The sequence below is a fragment of the Hordeum vulgare genome, chromosome 4H, assembly GCF_904849725.1.
Source record: "Hordeum vulgare subsp. vulgare chromosome 4H, MorexV3_pseudomolecules_assembly, whole genome shotgun sequence".
Lineage (NCBI taxonomy): Eukaryota > Viridiplantae > Streptophyta > Magnoliopsida > Poales > Poaceae > Hordeum > Hordeum vulgare.
Window position 1 is genome coordinate 534,430,657 of NC_058521.1, and position 16,983 is coordinate 534,447,639.

General features: G+C 42.6%; 1 protein-coding gene across 1 annotated transcript; it reads left to right on the forward strand.

The window, feature by feature from the left end:
• Positions 1-10,745: 10,745 nt before the first annotated feature.
• On the forward strand, positions 10,746-14,701 carry LOC123449316 (digalactosyldiacylglycerol synthase 2, chloroplastic-like). The gene is made up of 5 exons (XM_045126497.1): positions 10,746-11,017; positions 11,349-11,692; positions 11,991-12,257; positions 13,171-13,520; positions 13,871-14,701. Exons 2-5 carry the CDS (start codon positions 11,411-11,413, stop codon positions 14,400-14,402), a joined length of 1,431 nt encoding a protein of 476 aa, XP_044982432.1. The 5' UTR covers positions 10,746-11,017; positions 11,349-11,410; the 3' UTR covers positions 14,403-14,701.
• Positions 14,702-16,983: the final 2,282 nt, after the last annotated feature.

A 16,983-nucleotide genomic window follows, 5' to 3' on the forward strand; every position in this document is an offset into this window, starting at 1 on the left:
CCTGAAATTGAAAAGCACTACAAATGAACTCTGAAAATGTTGAAAGTTGGCATGCTATCATCATTTCACCCACATAGCATGTGTTAAAAAGTTGAGAGGGCTACGACAAAAACTGGATGCACTTCGTGTACAAAACGGACAATCTCTCTCGAAGTATTAGCGTTTCGAACGAGAACTCATCTCTTACAAAGGGATTTTATTTTTTTGAACTTATTTGAACTCCATACTTTTTGTGTGTTCAAAATGCACCATTCAAAGGCACATCACAAAATTTCAACAATTTCTGACTTCATTTGGTATTCTTCGTGCATTTACTTATTTTTTTTGAGCTAGTTGACCCTGAAATTGAAAAGCACTACAAATGAACTCTGAAAATGTTGAAAGTTGGCATGCTATCATCATTTCACCCATATAGCATGTGTTAAAAAGTTGAGAGGGCTACGACAAAAACTGGATGCACTTCGTGTACAAAACGGACAATCTCTCTCGAAGTAACAGCGTTTTGAACGAGAACTCATCTCTTACAAAGGGATTTCATTTTTTTGAACTTATTTGAACTCCATAATTTTTGTGTGTTCAAAATGCACCATTCAAAGGCACATCACAAAATTTCAACAATTTCTGACTTCATTTGGTTTTCTTCATGCATTTACTTTTTTTTTGAGCTAGTTGACCCTAAAATTGAAAAGCACTACAAATGAACTCTGAAAATGTTGAAAGTTGGCATGCTATCATCATTTCACCCACATAGCATGTGTTAAAAAGTTGAGAGGGCTACGACAAAAACTGGATGCACTTCGTGTACAAAATGGACAATCTCTCTCGAAGTAGAAGCGACCCCCACAATAAGAGACGACATTCTTCTTCTCTCATATATGGTGGACACTAGCTCACCTGATTTTTCAACCGTCGATGATGGTCGCTACTCCTACTTCCCCTAGTGCATAACCAATATCTAGCACAAGGAGAAGAAGGAGAAACGACCCCCCACAGCAACAGTCAACATTCTTCTTCTCTCATGTATGGTGGACACTCCCTCACCTGATTTTTCGACCGTCGATGATGGTCGCTACTCCTTCTTACCCTAGTGCATAACAAATATCTAGCACAAAGAGAAGAAGGAGAAGCAACCCCCACAATAACAATCGGCATTCTTCTTCTCTCATGTATGGTGGACACTCCCTCACCTGATTTTTTGACCGTCGATGATGGTCGCTGTTCCTTCTTTCCCTAATGCATAACAAATATCTAGCACAAGGAGAAGAAGGAAAATCGACCCCCACAACAAAAGTGGTTCCGCGGCACGCCACGTGGTTCCGCTGCACGCCACGTGGGACTAATGGTCTTTCATTTTTAAATGACTGTTTTAATCAAAAACAGATCTGTTACAAAAGGGATTTCATTTTTTGAACTTATTTGAACTGAAGACTTTTTGTATATATATGTGGTCGAAATGCATGATATCATGAAGTTAGAAAGGGCTAAACCATTCAAAAGTAGCAAATGAAGTTAGAAAGGGCTAAACCATTCAAATTTGGAAACTATAATGGCACAAACAGAAACTAGACATATATAAATTGGTCCAAGCAGCACATGATACTAGTCCAAACAGTACATAATAATAGCTATCATAGGTATATATATATATTCGAGGTGACGCTGGCCATAGTTGACGGCTTGAATCAGAATGTCCACCTTATTCGAGGTGACGCTGGTCATAGTTGACGACTCGAATCTTGCGGTACAACTCGTATGAAACGTATGCATATTTTGCTGCATACTCAATGTTGATACGATCAAGTGGGGCCTTCTCCCAAAGTTTGTGCTGAGACTTTGGGAAATTGGTCTTCATATTACCATATTCCTCGTCGATCAAGGCAACTGCCATATGAGCCATCGAAGTCCTGACATGTCGAAGCCTGAATACCGTTTGGAGATCAATGAGGCAACGAGGTGGTATCTCAATGCCGAAGTTGTACCTCATCTTCAGCTTGTCGTTCGTTATGTCAACGGTAGCAAAAGTGATGCCGCTGCGAAGGAAGTCCATGAGTTCTGGACAATGCTTGTCACTACTGCAACAGAAACAAATTAAAATGGAACAAATGTTACATACTGCTGCAATAAGGAAACATGTTTCGCTACAACTAAAGAGAAAATTATCTTTAGGATTCAAATAGAACATATTGCTATCCTACGCAATTTTCATATCCTACGAATTGATCAAGAAACCGTAAATTAACTATGACATATATATATATATATATATATATATATATATATATATATATATATATATATATATATATATATTCTCCCACGGTTTTGCAAATATTCAATAAGCTAGACATGTTGCATATTGCTATCCAATGGAACCTAGAGAGATCACTATATCTATCTAATGGAACCTAGAGAGATCACTAGCTATATGCAATTTTCATGACTATGACATATCATATTGCTATCCAATGAAACCTAGAGAGATCACTAGCTATATGCAATTTTCATAACCTTGGATCAAAGAACACCGCATAAAATTGTATCACTACAACTATGATTTCAATGGAACATATTGAACCAATCAGATTTTTCAGATTGTGGAACACTATTCCAATGGAACATATTAAACACTAGTCCCTTCAACTATCACTACAACTATTCCCTTCAACTAATCAAAATTGTTAGGCCTTTAATCCCGGGTTGAGCCACCAACCGGGACTAAAGGGGGATACGAACGGTTGCCACCACCACTGCCCACCGTGTAGCCCTTTAGTCCCAGTTTAGGACACGAACCGGGATTAAAGGCTCCTTACGGGCCGGGACTAAAGCCTCGAGGGAGGCATTGAGAATTGGGGCGACATGGCCGGGCCTTTAGTCCCGGCCCAGAGGCAGGCCGGGACTAAAGGGTCCCGGCCAAAGGCCCGTTTTCCACTAGTGGAGTCCGAGCACCAAAAGGAATTTTCGTCCTTCACCCACCTAGATTATGAGGATGTTCCAAAAACCAAACGATCGGCAGACTTCCAAAACTCCTCGTTCCAGATATACCACTAAAAATTGATATTTTATTTTTGAAAGAAACTTTCAATCTATTCATAATCAATCATGTTAATACAAAAAACATCAAAGCTAACAAAAAATGATTTTTTGATGAAAAAAATCGGTTTTTCATACGGATGAAAATGAAGCGGAAACAGATGAGCTGGATGCTATATGTAATATGTCTGCAAATCATACTAGAGTTGGAAAATTTGCACTATTATATGTTTATTTTTGCATATTGTGAAAAGGTGCTCTTTTTTGTGCAAATTGTGTTCAAGTTTTTATCATTAGAGTAATTCCAATGCCTTTGATTCATTCTTCTTTAGAAAACTTCAGTTTTTTTACTTTTAGTTTATTTTCTTTTTGACCAAACCCTGTGTTTTATTTTATGATTCTAATTAAAATATTTAGCATGAAGACTTCTAAATATAATGGACCACAATTAGTTTCCTATTATCTGCCCATATTGATCTTTGTATTTGGGCAGTACTCTGCGCCGGTGTGCCTTGCCGTCGCAATTGTCATCTCGTTCGTCGAAGCTAGGAATATCTGGAGCTGGAGACGCTGCACTGGAATAGCCGGATGTGTGGGTAAGAGGTGGTTATGCGTGCGGAAACGGGGGATTCGGCGGCCTCGCCAAGGCCGCTCGACGTCGATGCGGGGGTAGCGAGGCCGCTCGTCGTCGTTGCTCGCCAGGGCCACTCGCCATAGCAGTGGTGGGAATAGAGGGAAGCAGGAGCACGTGTTAGCGGGCGACCGGTCGAAGCTTCAATCGGTGCTCCGTACCCAAACATTTTCCTTTGTATTAATGTATGTGCGAAAGCAAATATACCCCTGAAAGGAAAGCATATATACACGGTACTGGATATCAATGATTTGCATGTGTAGTATATGTGCATGCACAATGAACTTGTTCAAGCAAGCAGATTAGGCAATGTCTGCTCTAATCTTCACCTAATAATAACAAAAAATGCTAAACGTACGAACCTTTACATGACCTTTACGGGGACCTTCCCTCTAACACCTTCATCCAATGATAGTTTCACAACTTAAACACGGTCCTTAAAATTCCGTAAGGGTCCATCGATGTAGCATTATATACTTTAATAAAGGGGCTCTTGCTTCCAACTCTCCGTCATAAAAATTGCCTTCAAAGTTGTTAATAATTACTCCGCGTGTTACCAGTAAGTGGATAAAAGCATTTTTTTTCCTTTCACAAATCGTTGGCGGTTTTATGTGATTCAGCGCAACCCTTTATGTGTCACAAGCATCCAAATGGCACGGTGTTTTCAGGGAGCTCCTACACGCAGCTCGTTGTGGCAAGGAAGTGTTGCAACGTGCAGGGGCTCGTCCCAAAGGTGTCGGCCCAGCTTATTCTTTTTTGTTTCAAAAAATATAATATTTTTGTTCTATTTACTTTTTTGGCTTATTTTCATTTTTTTTCTTTTTTGGTTCATGTTTTTTTCCTTTTCTTTTCATATTTGAAGACAAAACATTTTTCGAATTTGAAGTACATTTTTTGAAAATCAGAACATTTTTTGAATTTAGGAACAAAGCTTGAAAAATGATAATTTTTAAAATTCGGAACATTTTTAAAAGCAATAACATTCGAAATTTAAGAAAAAAACTAAAGCACGAATATTTCTTGAATCTTGAGAACAAATTTTGAAACCGAGAACAATTTTGAAAAATCGTGAACAAATTTGGCAGCGCGAACAATATTTTAAAGCACGGACATTTTCTAAATCTTGAAAACAAAATTTTGAAAAGGAGAACAAATTCTAAAACCACAAAAAAAATTCAAATTGTGAACAAATTTCAAATTCGGGAACCAAATTATCAAATTGTGAGCATTTTTTGTTAAACCGCGAACATTTATTGAATTGTGAACAAATTTCAAAATCGTGAACAAAATTATAAATTATGAACATTTTTTAAACCATAAACATTTTCTGATTTGTGAACAAATTTTGAAACATGAACAAATTTCAAATTCATGAACAAAATTATATTGTGAACTTTTTCGAATTGTGAACAAATTTGGAAACCGGGAACATTTTTCAAATTGTCAACAAAATTTGAAACACAAACGAATTTCATACTAGCGAACAGGATTATAAAATCGCGAACATTTTTCAAATTGTGAACAAATTTGGAAAAGCGCAAACATTTTTCGAATTGTGAACAAATTTTGATACCATAAACCATTTTTGGTTTGTGAACAAATTTTGAAACATGAACAAATTTCAAATTCATGAATAAAATTATAAAATTGTCAATATTTTTGAATTGTGAACAAATTTTGAAACCCGGAACAATTTTCAAATTTTCAAAAAAATTTGAAACATGAACGAATTTCAAATTAGTGAACAAAATTATAAAATTGGGTCCATTTTTTGAATTGTGAACAAATTTGGAAAGCATGAACATTTTTCAAATTGTGAACAAATTTTGAAACCATAAACATTTTTTGATTTGTGAACAAATTTTGAACCATGGAAAAATTTAAAATTTGTGGGAAAAACTAGAAATCGTGAACATTTTTCGAATTGTGAACAAATTTTATAACAATAAACATTTTTCAAATTGTGAAAAGAAACGTGAATGAATTTAAAATTAGTGAACAATATTGTAAAAATTTAAATATTTTTGAATTGTGAACAAATTTGAAAAGCACGGACGTTTTTCGAATTGTGAACTAATTTTGAAAATAACCAAATTTCAAATTTCGAACATCTTTATAAAAGCTAAACACATTTTCTGAATTTCGAAAAAAAAATCAAACATAAACTTAGTTTTAAAAATAACCTTAAACAAATACAGAAAAAAGAGAAAAAAAACGTAAAAAAAAGGGAAGACCCGGTTCAGGGAACCTCTTAGAAGGTTCCCAAAACCGGTGGGAACCGAACTTGAAGCGGCCCATTTAATAGCTCGCCTGCCATGCTGTGTGCGTTTGCATGTAAAGAGCTTGGTATAGGATTTTCCATGTTTTTAGCCTTCCCATTCCACTTGGAAGATCTGACTTCGAATCCCAGTTCATATATTTTTTCACTTTAATATACACTGGCGTAGGATAAGGTTATCTTGCACAAGCGTGCCTTAGTTGAAGGGTTGTGTAATGTTGCAGTTTTGGCCCATCTACTCTATTGTTAAAAAAAATTCTTGATAGATTCAAATGCTTTCAAAATATGTTTTAAACCCTAACTTTAAATTAAAAACGTTATATATGGAAATACCACAGAAAAATTTGTAGATACCAAATATGATATTGTCCTATATTTCAATTATTTTTAAGATTATGTTTAGGATGCACTCTTAATTAATACTCCCTCCGTACCTAAATATAAGTCTTTTAAGATATTTTACTAGGTGTTTACATACAGAGCAAAATGAGTGAATCTATATTCTAAAGTATGTTTATATACATCCATATGTAGTTCATTACTGAAACCTTTAGAAAGACTTATATTTAGGAACGGAGGGAGTACTCTTTTTTATGTGTCATATTTCGGAAATGCATATTATATCTAATCCCACTTAACATGTGATGCAGACATATGGCTTCACATGCCAAATAAAAGAAATAAAGACCTGATGAAGACATAAAGTGTGATGCAGTCCCAATAAAAGAGAGAAAGACCCAATAAAGTTAAATTGATTGTGGGGCGCATGGCAGGTCAATAAAAGAGAGAAAGACCCAATAAAGTTAAACGATTGTGGGGCGCATGGCAGGTCAATAAAAATTCGATAAAAATGAAAAAAGGACGGGGAGGCATCGGTGGGCTACATGCGATTAGATAAAAATGACCCAACAAAATTAAATCAATTGTCGGTACTATTACTCGTCAGTAAAAGAATAAAAATGGGATAAATGAAAAAGGAATGCGTGAAGGTTTTTGTGGGCTATATACAATTAGCAGAAAAAATAATGTGTGCCTAAAACGGAGCTTCAAAATGCTCCAATTATTGCAGCTGCATTGGAAATTAAGCTCCATAAAAATAGATGGAGGAAGTACAATTTACGTCGACAGACAACTTAGTGAATCTGATGCACTTTGATTTATTCATGTTTGGTGTGATCAGAAATGTCATACAAAAGGCATGCCAAAATTTTGAATTATTCTTATTGTGTCCTCAGTGTACACCTTCGTGCTACCATCAGATGGTACCGTTCGAATGTTAGCATGCCACGCTGATGGGTGTTTTGGTGGACCCCTCCCTCTCTCCGGGTGGCATTATCCGGATGTTTTATGTTGTGTTGATGGACGATTTGGTATATTTATCGATGGAATGCATGGATATGTTTACTAGTACTATAAATTAGTGTATGTTATTTGCGTGTTGAAAGAAGATTAAACAATGTTTTCTCTAATACTATAAATTAGTGTATGCTCTTTGCATGTATTTCACACGTCCTCCGACGATACTAGATGTATCATCAGAACAAGGATTGAAAGTGGGAGACATTATTTCTATCTCCATGACCCAAAGGCCATTGGAGTCGGGGCAGACCAGTGGCGACACACATGGGAGGAGGAGGGAATCGAATCGCCGAAAGTATTTTCATGGGGGAGGAAACAATTATTGCTTTCTATGATTCAAATGTTGTCTCCCGGTTAACCGGACATTATTCATGGGGGACGATGCCAGCCGCAATACAGCCACAACACTTCAGCTCCTGGATGTCCCCTTTGGAGACACAGGAGATCTCCCATTTGCTGTGATAGCCCAAGCCGGCCATTGCAGAGCTTGGAACGGGGGCGACTCGAAAGGGTGGGAGATGGAATGGATCTGGGCGCTCGAGCTTGGAAGGAGAAGGAGCAAGGGTTTGGAATGTGTGTGGCGCGCTTTGGATCTTTTCCCCTTTTAAGGGAGGTCGCGAAGCCAAGGGTTTCTGCTTACTGCGCCACCAGCTTCGCCACTTCCTAAAACGGTCGCACCATTGAAACATGTGTAGGGTGGCTCGGGTCACTAATTTGAATCCCCTTAAATGCGGGTCACGATCTCTTTTGTTGATAGAACGTGCCCCGGGGAAACTGGCCTCGAGCCGCGATTCGAGTTTTTCTCATTATTTATTACCACGACTTTTCGTCAGAAGAATTGTCAGATGGATGACTATTCACCTTTGGGCCTTTAAAAAGCCTTTAGATTTAATGACCCCCGTTTTCGAGAATATGACGTCATTGGAGCGACTAAACCGATACCAGCCGAATATGGGGGAACTCGTCGTGCAAGTCGATTTGTTTATGTGTTCGGCCGCGGAAGACCATACACATCAGCGTTGAAGGCCAGTTTGGGGGCTACCGAGGGTGTTCCGTATTAAGGGGTCCTCGGGCGGTCGGGTTGTCCCTTATGGGCCGATCATATGGGCTGCGTTATTGAAGACCAGAGGTTCTTATGCGTAGATCCAAGTTATACCATCTAGGGTTTAGCTCGTACGATCTCGAGGTAGATCAACTTTGTAACCATCATCCCCCATCAATATAACCAAGCTGGACGTAGGGTTTTACCTCCTCAAGAGGGCATGAACCTAAGTAAACATTGTCTCCCCCTCTTTCCTGCAACCCATCGATCTAAGGTTCATAGTTCGGGACCCCTACCCGGGATCTGTCGGTTTTGACGCCGACGCCCGGTGAGCGATCGCGCCCATCGTGAGGAGATCCACCACCCCGACGTCCACCTGCCGCGGGACCTCATCAACGACCGTAGGTATGCCCTAGACACCTCTATGGGATACCTGGTTCCGCCATGAGCACGACCTGCGACAGCAGTCGTATTCTGTTGGCCGTCCATAGAGCTACGTTTGACGCGCACGCGCTCCCAGCCCGACCCAACTGCTCGAGCTTAGGCTGGTTTGCGGCCTCACGCCCACTCCTCGCAGTCCCCGCCACCTCAACATGCTCCGGTGAACGCCGACGAGGAGGAGGAGCTCATGAGGCAGGTGATGGAGAACTCCATCCACACCCATGACGAGCGTCGATGGATGAGCCTCGAGGAGATGTTAGCCCTCTCCGCGACGACGACGTCGCCATCTCGAAGTTGAAGATGGCCGTGAAGGAGCCCCCCACCATCGTCAAGGAGGAGGTCCTCGAGGAGCCCCCACTGGCGTTTCGAACCCGCGCATGGTCGGCCAGAGGTGGACCTGGTCATCCACGACGACGAAGATGGCCGACTGGGTGTGTGTCGAGCCTTGGGCGCCCACACCGCCACGGTCACCTGACCCTCCTCCCGCCATGGGAAGAGGCGGTGCAAGCGCCTCCGGCCATGCAGCCACCGCAAGCGCCACCAACCCACCTCTGGACGCCTTCATCGTATGTCGACCACGCCATGGACGACGACGAGGACGCGTGAAGACTACGTTGGCATTGACGGCAACCACTGCGGTAGTGGCACTACAATTTTTTAATGTTAACTAATGTTTTAGTTAAGCGGCCATGACTTTTGTAGACTTTTTAGATGGCCACGAGAGTGGTGGCATTTTAATAATGTTTAATTAAGTTTATTATAAAAATATGTGGTCTCTTTTATTTTATGGAAAAGTCTCTGAATCTATCGACTGATTTTCTTCATCTAGTAAACCCCCTCCTCTGTGTGCCACGTGCCCGCGTCAGGCGGCCCACAGCTTCTCCCAAACCTCGTCTCCAAGGACGACGTTGTCTCCTCCACATGTTTAGTTCTTTTCTTCCCCTTTCAATCTCATTCATTCTCACAACCAGAGGAGAGGAGCTGCGATGTAGCTCGTCGGCGTTGCAATCGAGTGCTCGCCGGAGCTCCCTTCCGGCACGCAATGGAGCGCTGCAATGAGGCGCTCGCGGGAGCTCCCTTCCGGCGCTGTAATGGAGAGTTCAGCTTGCCGTTGCTGCAATGGAGCGCTAGCAGACGCTTCTGATGCTCTGTAATGGAGAGCTCAACGGCGGTCTCGAAGTTGCGATGCCACCAGCTGCGCTGCATTGGAGCTCTCTCGGAGTTGCATTGAAGCTTCACCGAAGCCGTCGGTGCTGCTTTGAAGCTTCACCGGAGTTGCATTGGAGCTTCGTCGGACACCGACGTGCACCATGAGAGCTCCACTGGAACTTTTGCCGGGATGCAGCAACGCTGCGTCGAAGCAGCCACATGCTTACTGCTGCTACAATGTTGCAAGTGATTCAAGGGCGATCATCGCGTTGATTTGACGGTTGTCTAGCCGGATGATTTCTCTAAGAAATCAAGAAATCATCAGACTAATTCGTATCACGTCCCTTATTTTAGACGGTGTGTATGATTTACGATGCGGCCATGTATCGACTCATCGACTACCCAAACCGAACACGGACATTCATTTTACTGTCCCAAAATATACGAAATCCAATAAAACAGACATCTGGGGATCGAGGTTGGATATCGTGAGCTGGCACCTCAACATTCGAAACAGAGAGCCCCTCGCTGGCACGATGCCCTCTGTGAGACCCGGTCGGTTGCTTGGATTCGGTCGGCGCCCGAGCGTGGCTGTCAAGGGAGGAATATTCCACGCCATTAGGCATAATCTCAGATTACCGGCCACTAAACTACTCGCGCCTGGGGCCGCGTCAGCCGTCACGCTGTGCCGCCTCACGTCCGTCCAGACGCCGGCGAGCGGCCCGGATCGACCGGCGCACGTCGGCACGTCACGTCGTTGCCGCGCGGGACTGGACTGGATCAGGGGAAACAGTAGCACTCCGGCTTCCGGGGGGATCTAGCCAGCGCCAGCGCGCGCCCACGACACGACAGGTGTTGGTGGGGGTGGCCTGGCCGACTCCCTTTCCCCCTCCGCTCCGCTCGCTCCGCTCTCGGTTGCCGCCGCCGCCCGCCCGCCCGCCTCCTCGTCGCCACAGCCGTCGCCCCTCGCCGCCACAGCCGTCGCCCCTCGCCCTTGTCACGCTCCCGCCGGGCCGAACCCGCTCCGGCCGCGAGCTGCCCCCAACAGGCGCCTCTGGCGTGGAGCTCTCCTCGTCGAACCTCGGTGGTAAGCCGCCCCCTGATTCCTCGCCAATCCGCTCGATTTCGTCCAGCCCCGGCCCCCCGCGCGCGCGTTTGGAATAGTCGTCTGTTTGTTTGATCATTATTATTATTACTGGTAGCATCCCCCAGCACTCGGGAGCTCGCTTTCAACCGATTTGTGTCGTCTGGTTGCAAGTTGCAGCATGCATAGCATACCTGCTGTTACAGTTTACCCTGTGTCTCGTAACGATTCATACATGGAGATTAGTGAGTTGTTACTACTGTATACTTAGTACCCACATCTAGAAACCTGGTTCAGGAGTTTGATGCTCATGCATTTCCTTTGTCTTTCCCAGTGACGGGATACCTTACACGGCAACGTGAATTTTGGGTGGAATTCACGGCGTAGCTGTGCGCCATGTCCGCGAGGCGGCATTTCGCCGTGTTCACCACGGCCAGCCTTCCGTGGATGACGGGGACTTCCATCAACCCGTTGTTCCGGGCGGCCTACCTTGCCAAGGATGGGAGTAGAGACGTCACCTTGTTGATCCCCTGGCTTTCTCTACGGGACCAAGAGTTGGTTTACCCAAACAAGGTTGTGTTCGGTTCGCCGTTGGAGCAAGAGGGCTATGTTCGTCGCTGGATTGAGGAGAGGGTCGACTTCAGGCCATCGTTCAGCATCAAATTCTACCCCGCTAAGGTACACCAGTTCTTCTAGCCCAATGTGTTCTTGGGATCATCTTATCTTTTCCATGGTTTACTTTGCACAGCTGGTTTCCTTCCAAATATATCTGGCTGGATTTGTTTACAGTTTTAATAGAACTTTATTCCCTTGCTTGCATGGAGTTAAGCACAAATAGATGATGATTTGTTCTTGCTGGCGGTAGATCCTGTAGTTGTTGCCATCCATCTGGCAATATGTATATTCAGCCTCCCATTTTTCATTTGCTTTTGCTTTGAGGCTATTTGAAAGAGCTCGGCCTTTTCTTATGACGCAGTTTTCTAAAGAAATGAGAAGCATCCTACCTGTTGGGGATATCACAGAATGCATTCCAGATGAAGCGGCCGATATTGCTGTTCTAGAGGAGCCTGAGCATCTAAATTGGTACCACCATGGACGAAGATGGAAAAATAAGTTCAGACGAGTGATTGGTGTGATTCACACAAATTATCTAGCATATGTGAGAAGAGAAAAGAATGGACAAGTGATTGCCTGTTGCCTCAGATATGCGAACACCTGGGTTACCCGAATTTATTGCCACAAGGTAACATCCTGAATATTTGCGGTCAAACATTCACCTCTGTTATGTCAACCGTGTTACTCTGTTCATGATGCCTCATTTGTCTCAAGAATCTGGACCAAGCATGCATGATTTCTATTCATAATCTATGTCCATGCATACCCACATGTATATCCTTTAGATATAAGATCAACAAAGTTGTGATGAGTTAGCCTTTTTTTATCTGCTGATCTCAGTGCAGTGAATGTAGCCATGATTACACTACACAATGTTGACCTTATCACGTGGGGCTGATATGGATAGAAATAGATATTTAGTTAGAGCCCATGACAAAACGTCACAAAAACTGCCCTGGAAACGAGGAAGAGATAAATATCATCTAACAGAGAATTTCTGCACTACCGGGATGAATCAGCAATCTGTAACCTTTCTTATCCTGCAGCTCTGACCCAATAGTTGTTATTGCTGTAGCCATATAAAAAAATCTTGTATTTTTGTCCAAAATTTTACAAAATACACTATGATGGATAATTACCATCTACCAGGGGAACTTTTGACCAACTGCACCATATGTTATTTTTTTTTATAATTTGAACATCGGTTTTAATTGGCAATGACTGGGTAGTAGTATATGGTGAAATGCATACTTTCAGTTATGAGGTATGATGAATAAAACAAATAGGCATACTTTCAGGGTGCATTTTGCTTGTTCAAAATTTCCGAACATTTCTGTGACATGTTTGATGTTTCATGACATAATGATAGTCAACTAAAAATAGAAAATGAGGTAGCTTGAATTTTCCTGTTTGGATTTTCTTGCTTACTTTGCCTTCTGCTCCATTACAAATTGTTGAAATTGAGTACCCTGCAATCCCTAGTAACCAGAATCATCCTGCCCTGTTCAGCTGAATCATACAATGCTATCTTTGGCTTACAGATAATCAGACTATCAGGTGCCACTCAAGATTTACCCAAATCTGTTGTATGCAATGTCCATGGCGTGAATCCAAAATTTCTTGAGGTTGGCAGGCTAAAATTGAAGCAGCTGCAGAATGGAGAGGCAGCCTTCACAAAAGGGGCATACTACATTGGGAAGATGGTCTGGAGTAAGGGTTATAGGGAGCTTCTTGACCTTCTGTCCAAATATCAGAGCAGGTTAGGTGATCTTGAAGTAGATTTATATGGTAGCGGAGAAGATTCAGACGAAATCCGAGAATCTGCAGAGCGCTCAAGTTTGGCTGTAAATGTTCACCCTGGTCGGGATCATGCAGATCCATTATTCCATGAGTAAGTTCTCGTATTTACCAAATATTTGCTTGCATCTTCCTTATTTTCTATTTATGTTTTTATTTTAATTAGAAATATCATTTTGAGACCTGTATATAGCTATATGTCACTGTGAAGACAATAAGGGTCGTTTCTGTTTCACCCTTTTATCAACAGAAGATAAAATACAAGCTTACTGATTTAATCACAACTTGACCACAAGCTACTGAATCTAGAAACTAAAATGTTTGATCATATCCTATGATCTAGAAATGATATAATATATTTTGTTATTTATTTTATATTCAGGATACATCTATGGTTTATGTTATCATCAAAACTAAATAGTGAATCACTTTATTTCCCAACAGCTATAAAGTATTCATCAACCCCAGCACAACGGATGTGGTCTGCACGACCTCAGCGGAAGCCCTTGCAATGGGAAAAATTGTTATATGTGCCAATCACCCTTCAAATGAGTTCTTCAAGCAGTTCCCCAACTGCCGTATCTACAACAATGATGAGGAGTTTGTACAACACACACTGAATGCTCTAGCAGAGCAGCCCACTCCATTAACAGATATGCAGATGTATGACTTGTCGTGGGAGGCTGCAACCGACAGATTCATGGAGGCTGCTGAAATAAACCTTCCTACAGCAGAGCCAAGAATCCAGCAAGCGTCTAAGACATACTTCCCCACTTTCCTAAGGACTCGTAAACTAAAGCAAAGTTTGGAGGATGCATCAGTATACCTGCACCAAGCACTCTCAGGGCTGGAGGTCACCCGCTGCGCCTTTGGGGCTGTTCCAAAGACGCTGCAACCCGACGAGCAGCTACGCAAAGATCTTGGCTTGGCTTCTCCCCCAAAGAGAAAAAAGCTGAAACAAAAGCTGATGACGTGACGCTGCAAGTTTCATCCCGAGCTCCTAGTTGAATTGCATATTTTCCATGCGTGTACATTAATGAAAAATATGGAGGAGTTGGTGGTTTTTGTTTCATTGCTGTGTGCAGGGTAGGGTACATTGTAATGTAGATTGGGTATTTTTGTATGAGGGGGAAATAGTCTGCTAAGAGTGCTGTAATTCTGGCATCGGTGTGCGATTTTCTCTGGTTCTGTGTGAGGTTTGTTGTTTGGCACAATCTTGTCATCCTGCATGTACATTATTCGACGACTCGGAAGAATTGGTGGTGCTTTTTCCAATTTTTGTTTACTTGGATCAGTGTGTGTGAGGTACGATGGTGCATTATTAGTAGATCGAATGTTTTTGTCTAGAAGTGGGAATTAGCCTGTTGAACAGGAGCGTATAGCTCTGGCAGTGGCCTGAGCTTCTTCAGGTCTTTGCGAGGTCTTTCTCTACCCAAACTGCCTTATGTGTTGCCATGGTGGGACTTGTACGCGTGAAGTAATGGACTAGAACGGAGAAAATGAGATTGCAAGCAGCCACTATACTGAAAGCATTACAAAATGTTTGCCTTCAACTTCAACAAGGAGGCAACGAACATCACCAAAGATTCTCACATGAGCCCTCACATAGCAAACTACGTGACTGCAACCCATGTTGACACACACTCGAGCCAACCTGGGGAAGAATCGATCTGACGATGTATAAACGGCAAAAATCCCGAGACTGTATATCTATCATGTGCTATAAGGTCTTTCACTGGTGTCTCCACGTCAAAGTCGTTTGGACATTTTAGAGCATCTACAGCTGGACGTAGTAAATAGAGTAAATTGCACGAAGATATCACAACTGAGGCATTGGAAGCAGATTGGTACCAAGATTGATAATTTTTGCGTGTCAGTACCATGTCTCGGGCAATACGTTGCAAAAAGACTAAAATCGGGGTTTATACGTATTGACGATGTATGATAGTGTATCTGACTGGTTGGGCCCGCCCGTCAGGTGCCATCCTGGCCAATGTGCGGGTGCCCGCGTGCTGACTCGGACAAGGCCCGGCTCGAACCGTTACTTGCTCGGTCGCTCGTCCCTTCGGGTCCCTGCTCCTCACTTTCTTCCTCCTCGTCCCTCCCTCGCCGCCGCCCGCGTCCTTGTCGGCCGCCGCAACACCACGCCGCCGTAGCCATGGTTTATGAGGACGAAAGCAGCGATGATAACTCAAGCCACCCGTACATGCAATCCTCGTCCTCGTCCACCGACGGGTTTGACCAGGTCAGTTCATTGGAGCTAGGGTTAGGGTCAGAAACTTTGGGGATTTTTGTGTGTAAGTGTTCTTTGTCGTGATGATTTCCTTTGATTTGCTTTGTCCTCGTCCTCTGCACATGATGGTAACTTTGATTTTGCTTGGCAGGTCCCTATCTCACTTGAGGACCCGAATTACAAGGGCCTTGGGCTAGATGTGTTCTGTGAGAAGCATGTGAAGGCAGCAGATAGACTTGTTGCATTTGAAGGAACATACACTGGGAGAAGGTTCTTAGCATGTGCAGAGCCGGTATGCCTTTTGCCTTATTGAATTATGCACATGATTTTGTTCATTTGAGTACTCTCTTCATTTAAAGTGGCATAGTCTGTTTTGATAACTGCGATTCAATGATGCAGTGTTATTCTGCTAAATATATGCTCCTGTTGAATGTAGTTGAAGCTTTGGGCAATGGTTGAATGGGTTGATCACTAAATTTTGCCTTGCTATTTTTCCAGGAAGGTCATAAATGCGGGTTTGTTCAATGGGTTGATTATGAGTGGCCCCCAACAATGGAGACTGCATTGTTGAAGCTTTGGGCAATGGTTGAAGAGAGCAAGATTGCTAGGGTGAATGATAATCTTGAAAGTGCTTTTACTATTCACAATCTGAAAGAAGAATATAACAAGTTGGATGCAAATTATAACAAGTTAGTCCAAGATGTGCATCAACTTATGGATATGCAGGAGGATAGGGTTGTGGATTTTAGTTATCTACAGGTTAACCTCAAATACCAGTAGCAATGCAGAAAGGAATTGCTGGCTCATATGAAGGCAGTAATGGCAGCAGAAATTGCCAAGAAAGATGCAGATACATAGAAGCTTAATCAGAAGTATGAACTTCTGTGCAACCCGACAAGTGCTCAAGCAACTGTCATCCAGAACTTGAAGTTCAAGAATATGAAAGAGAAGGAATTGTTGAGCGAGGCTAAGATGAATTTGGAGTTGAAGAATGCAGAGTTCACCAAGTTTGAGGAGAAGCTCTCACAAGAGAAGCTAGAGTTGAAGTTTCAGGTTGCTGATCTGCTCAAGGGAAAGGAAAAGCATAATGAAGAGAAGTACATGCTAGAGCTTAAGATTGTTGAGCTCATGAAGGAAGATGAGGAGCTCAAGGGGATCCATGCCATCTTACATAACTGAACAATATGAATGTGAGATTAGTGGGCATTGTAGACCTATTGGGAAGGATGGTTGTGCAATGACCTAGTAACTTAGAATTATGGTTGTGTAATGTATGGTTGTACTAATTGTGAACTCTGTTGTTTATGTACCTAGTAGTTATGTT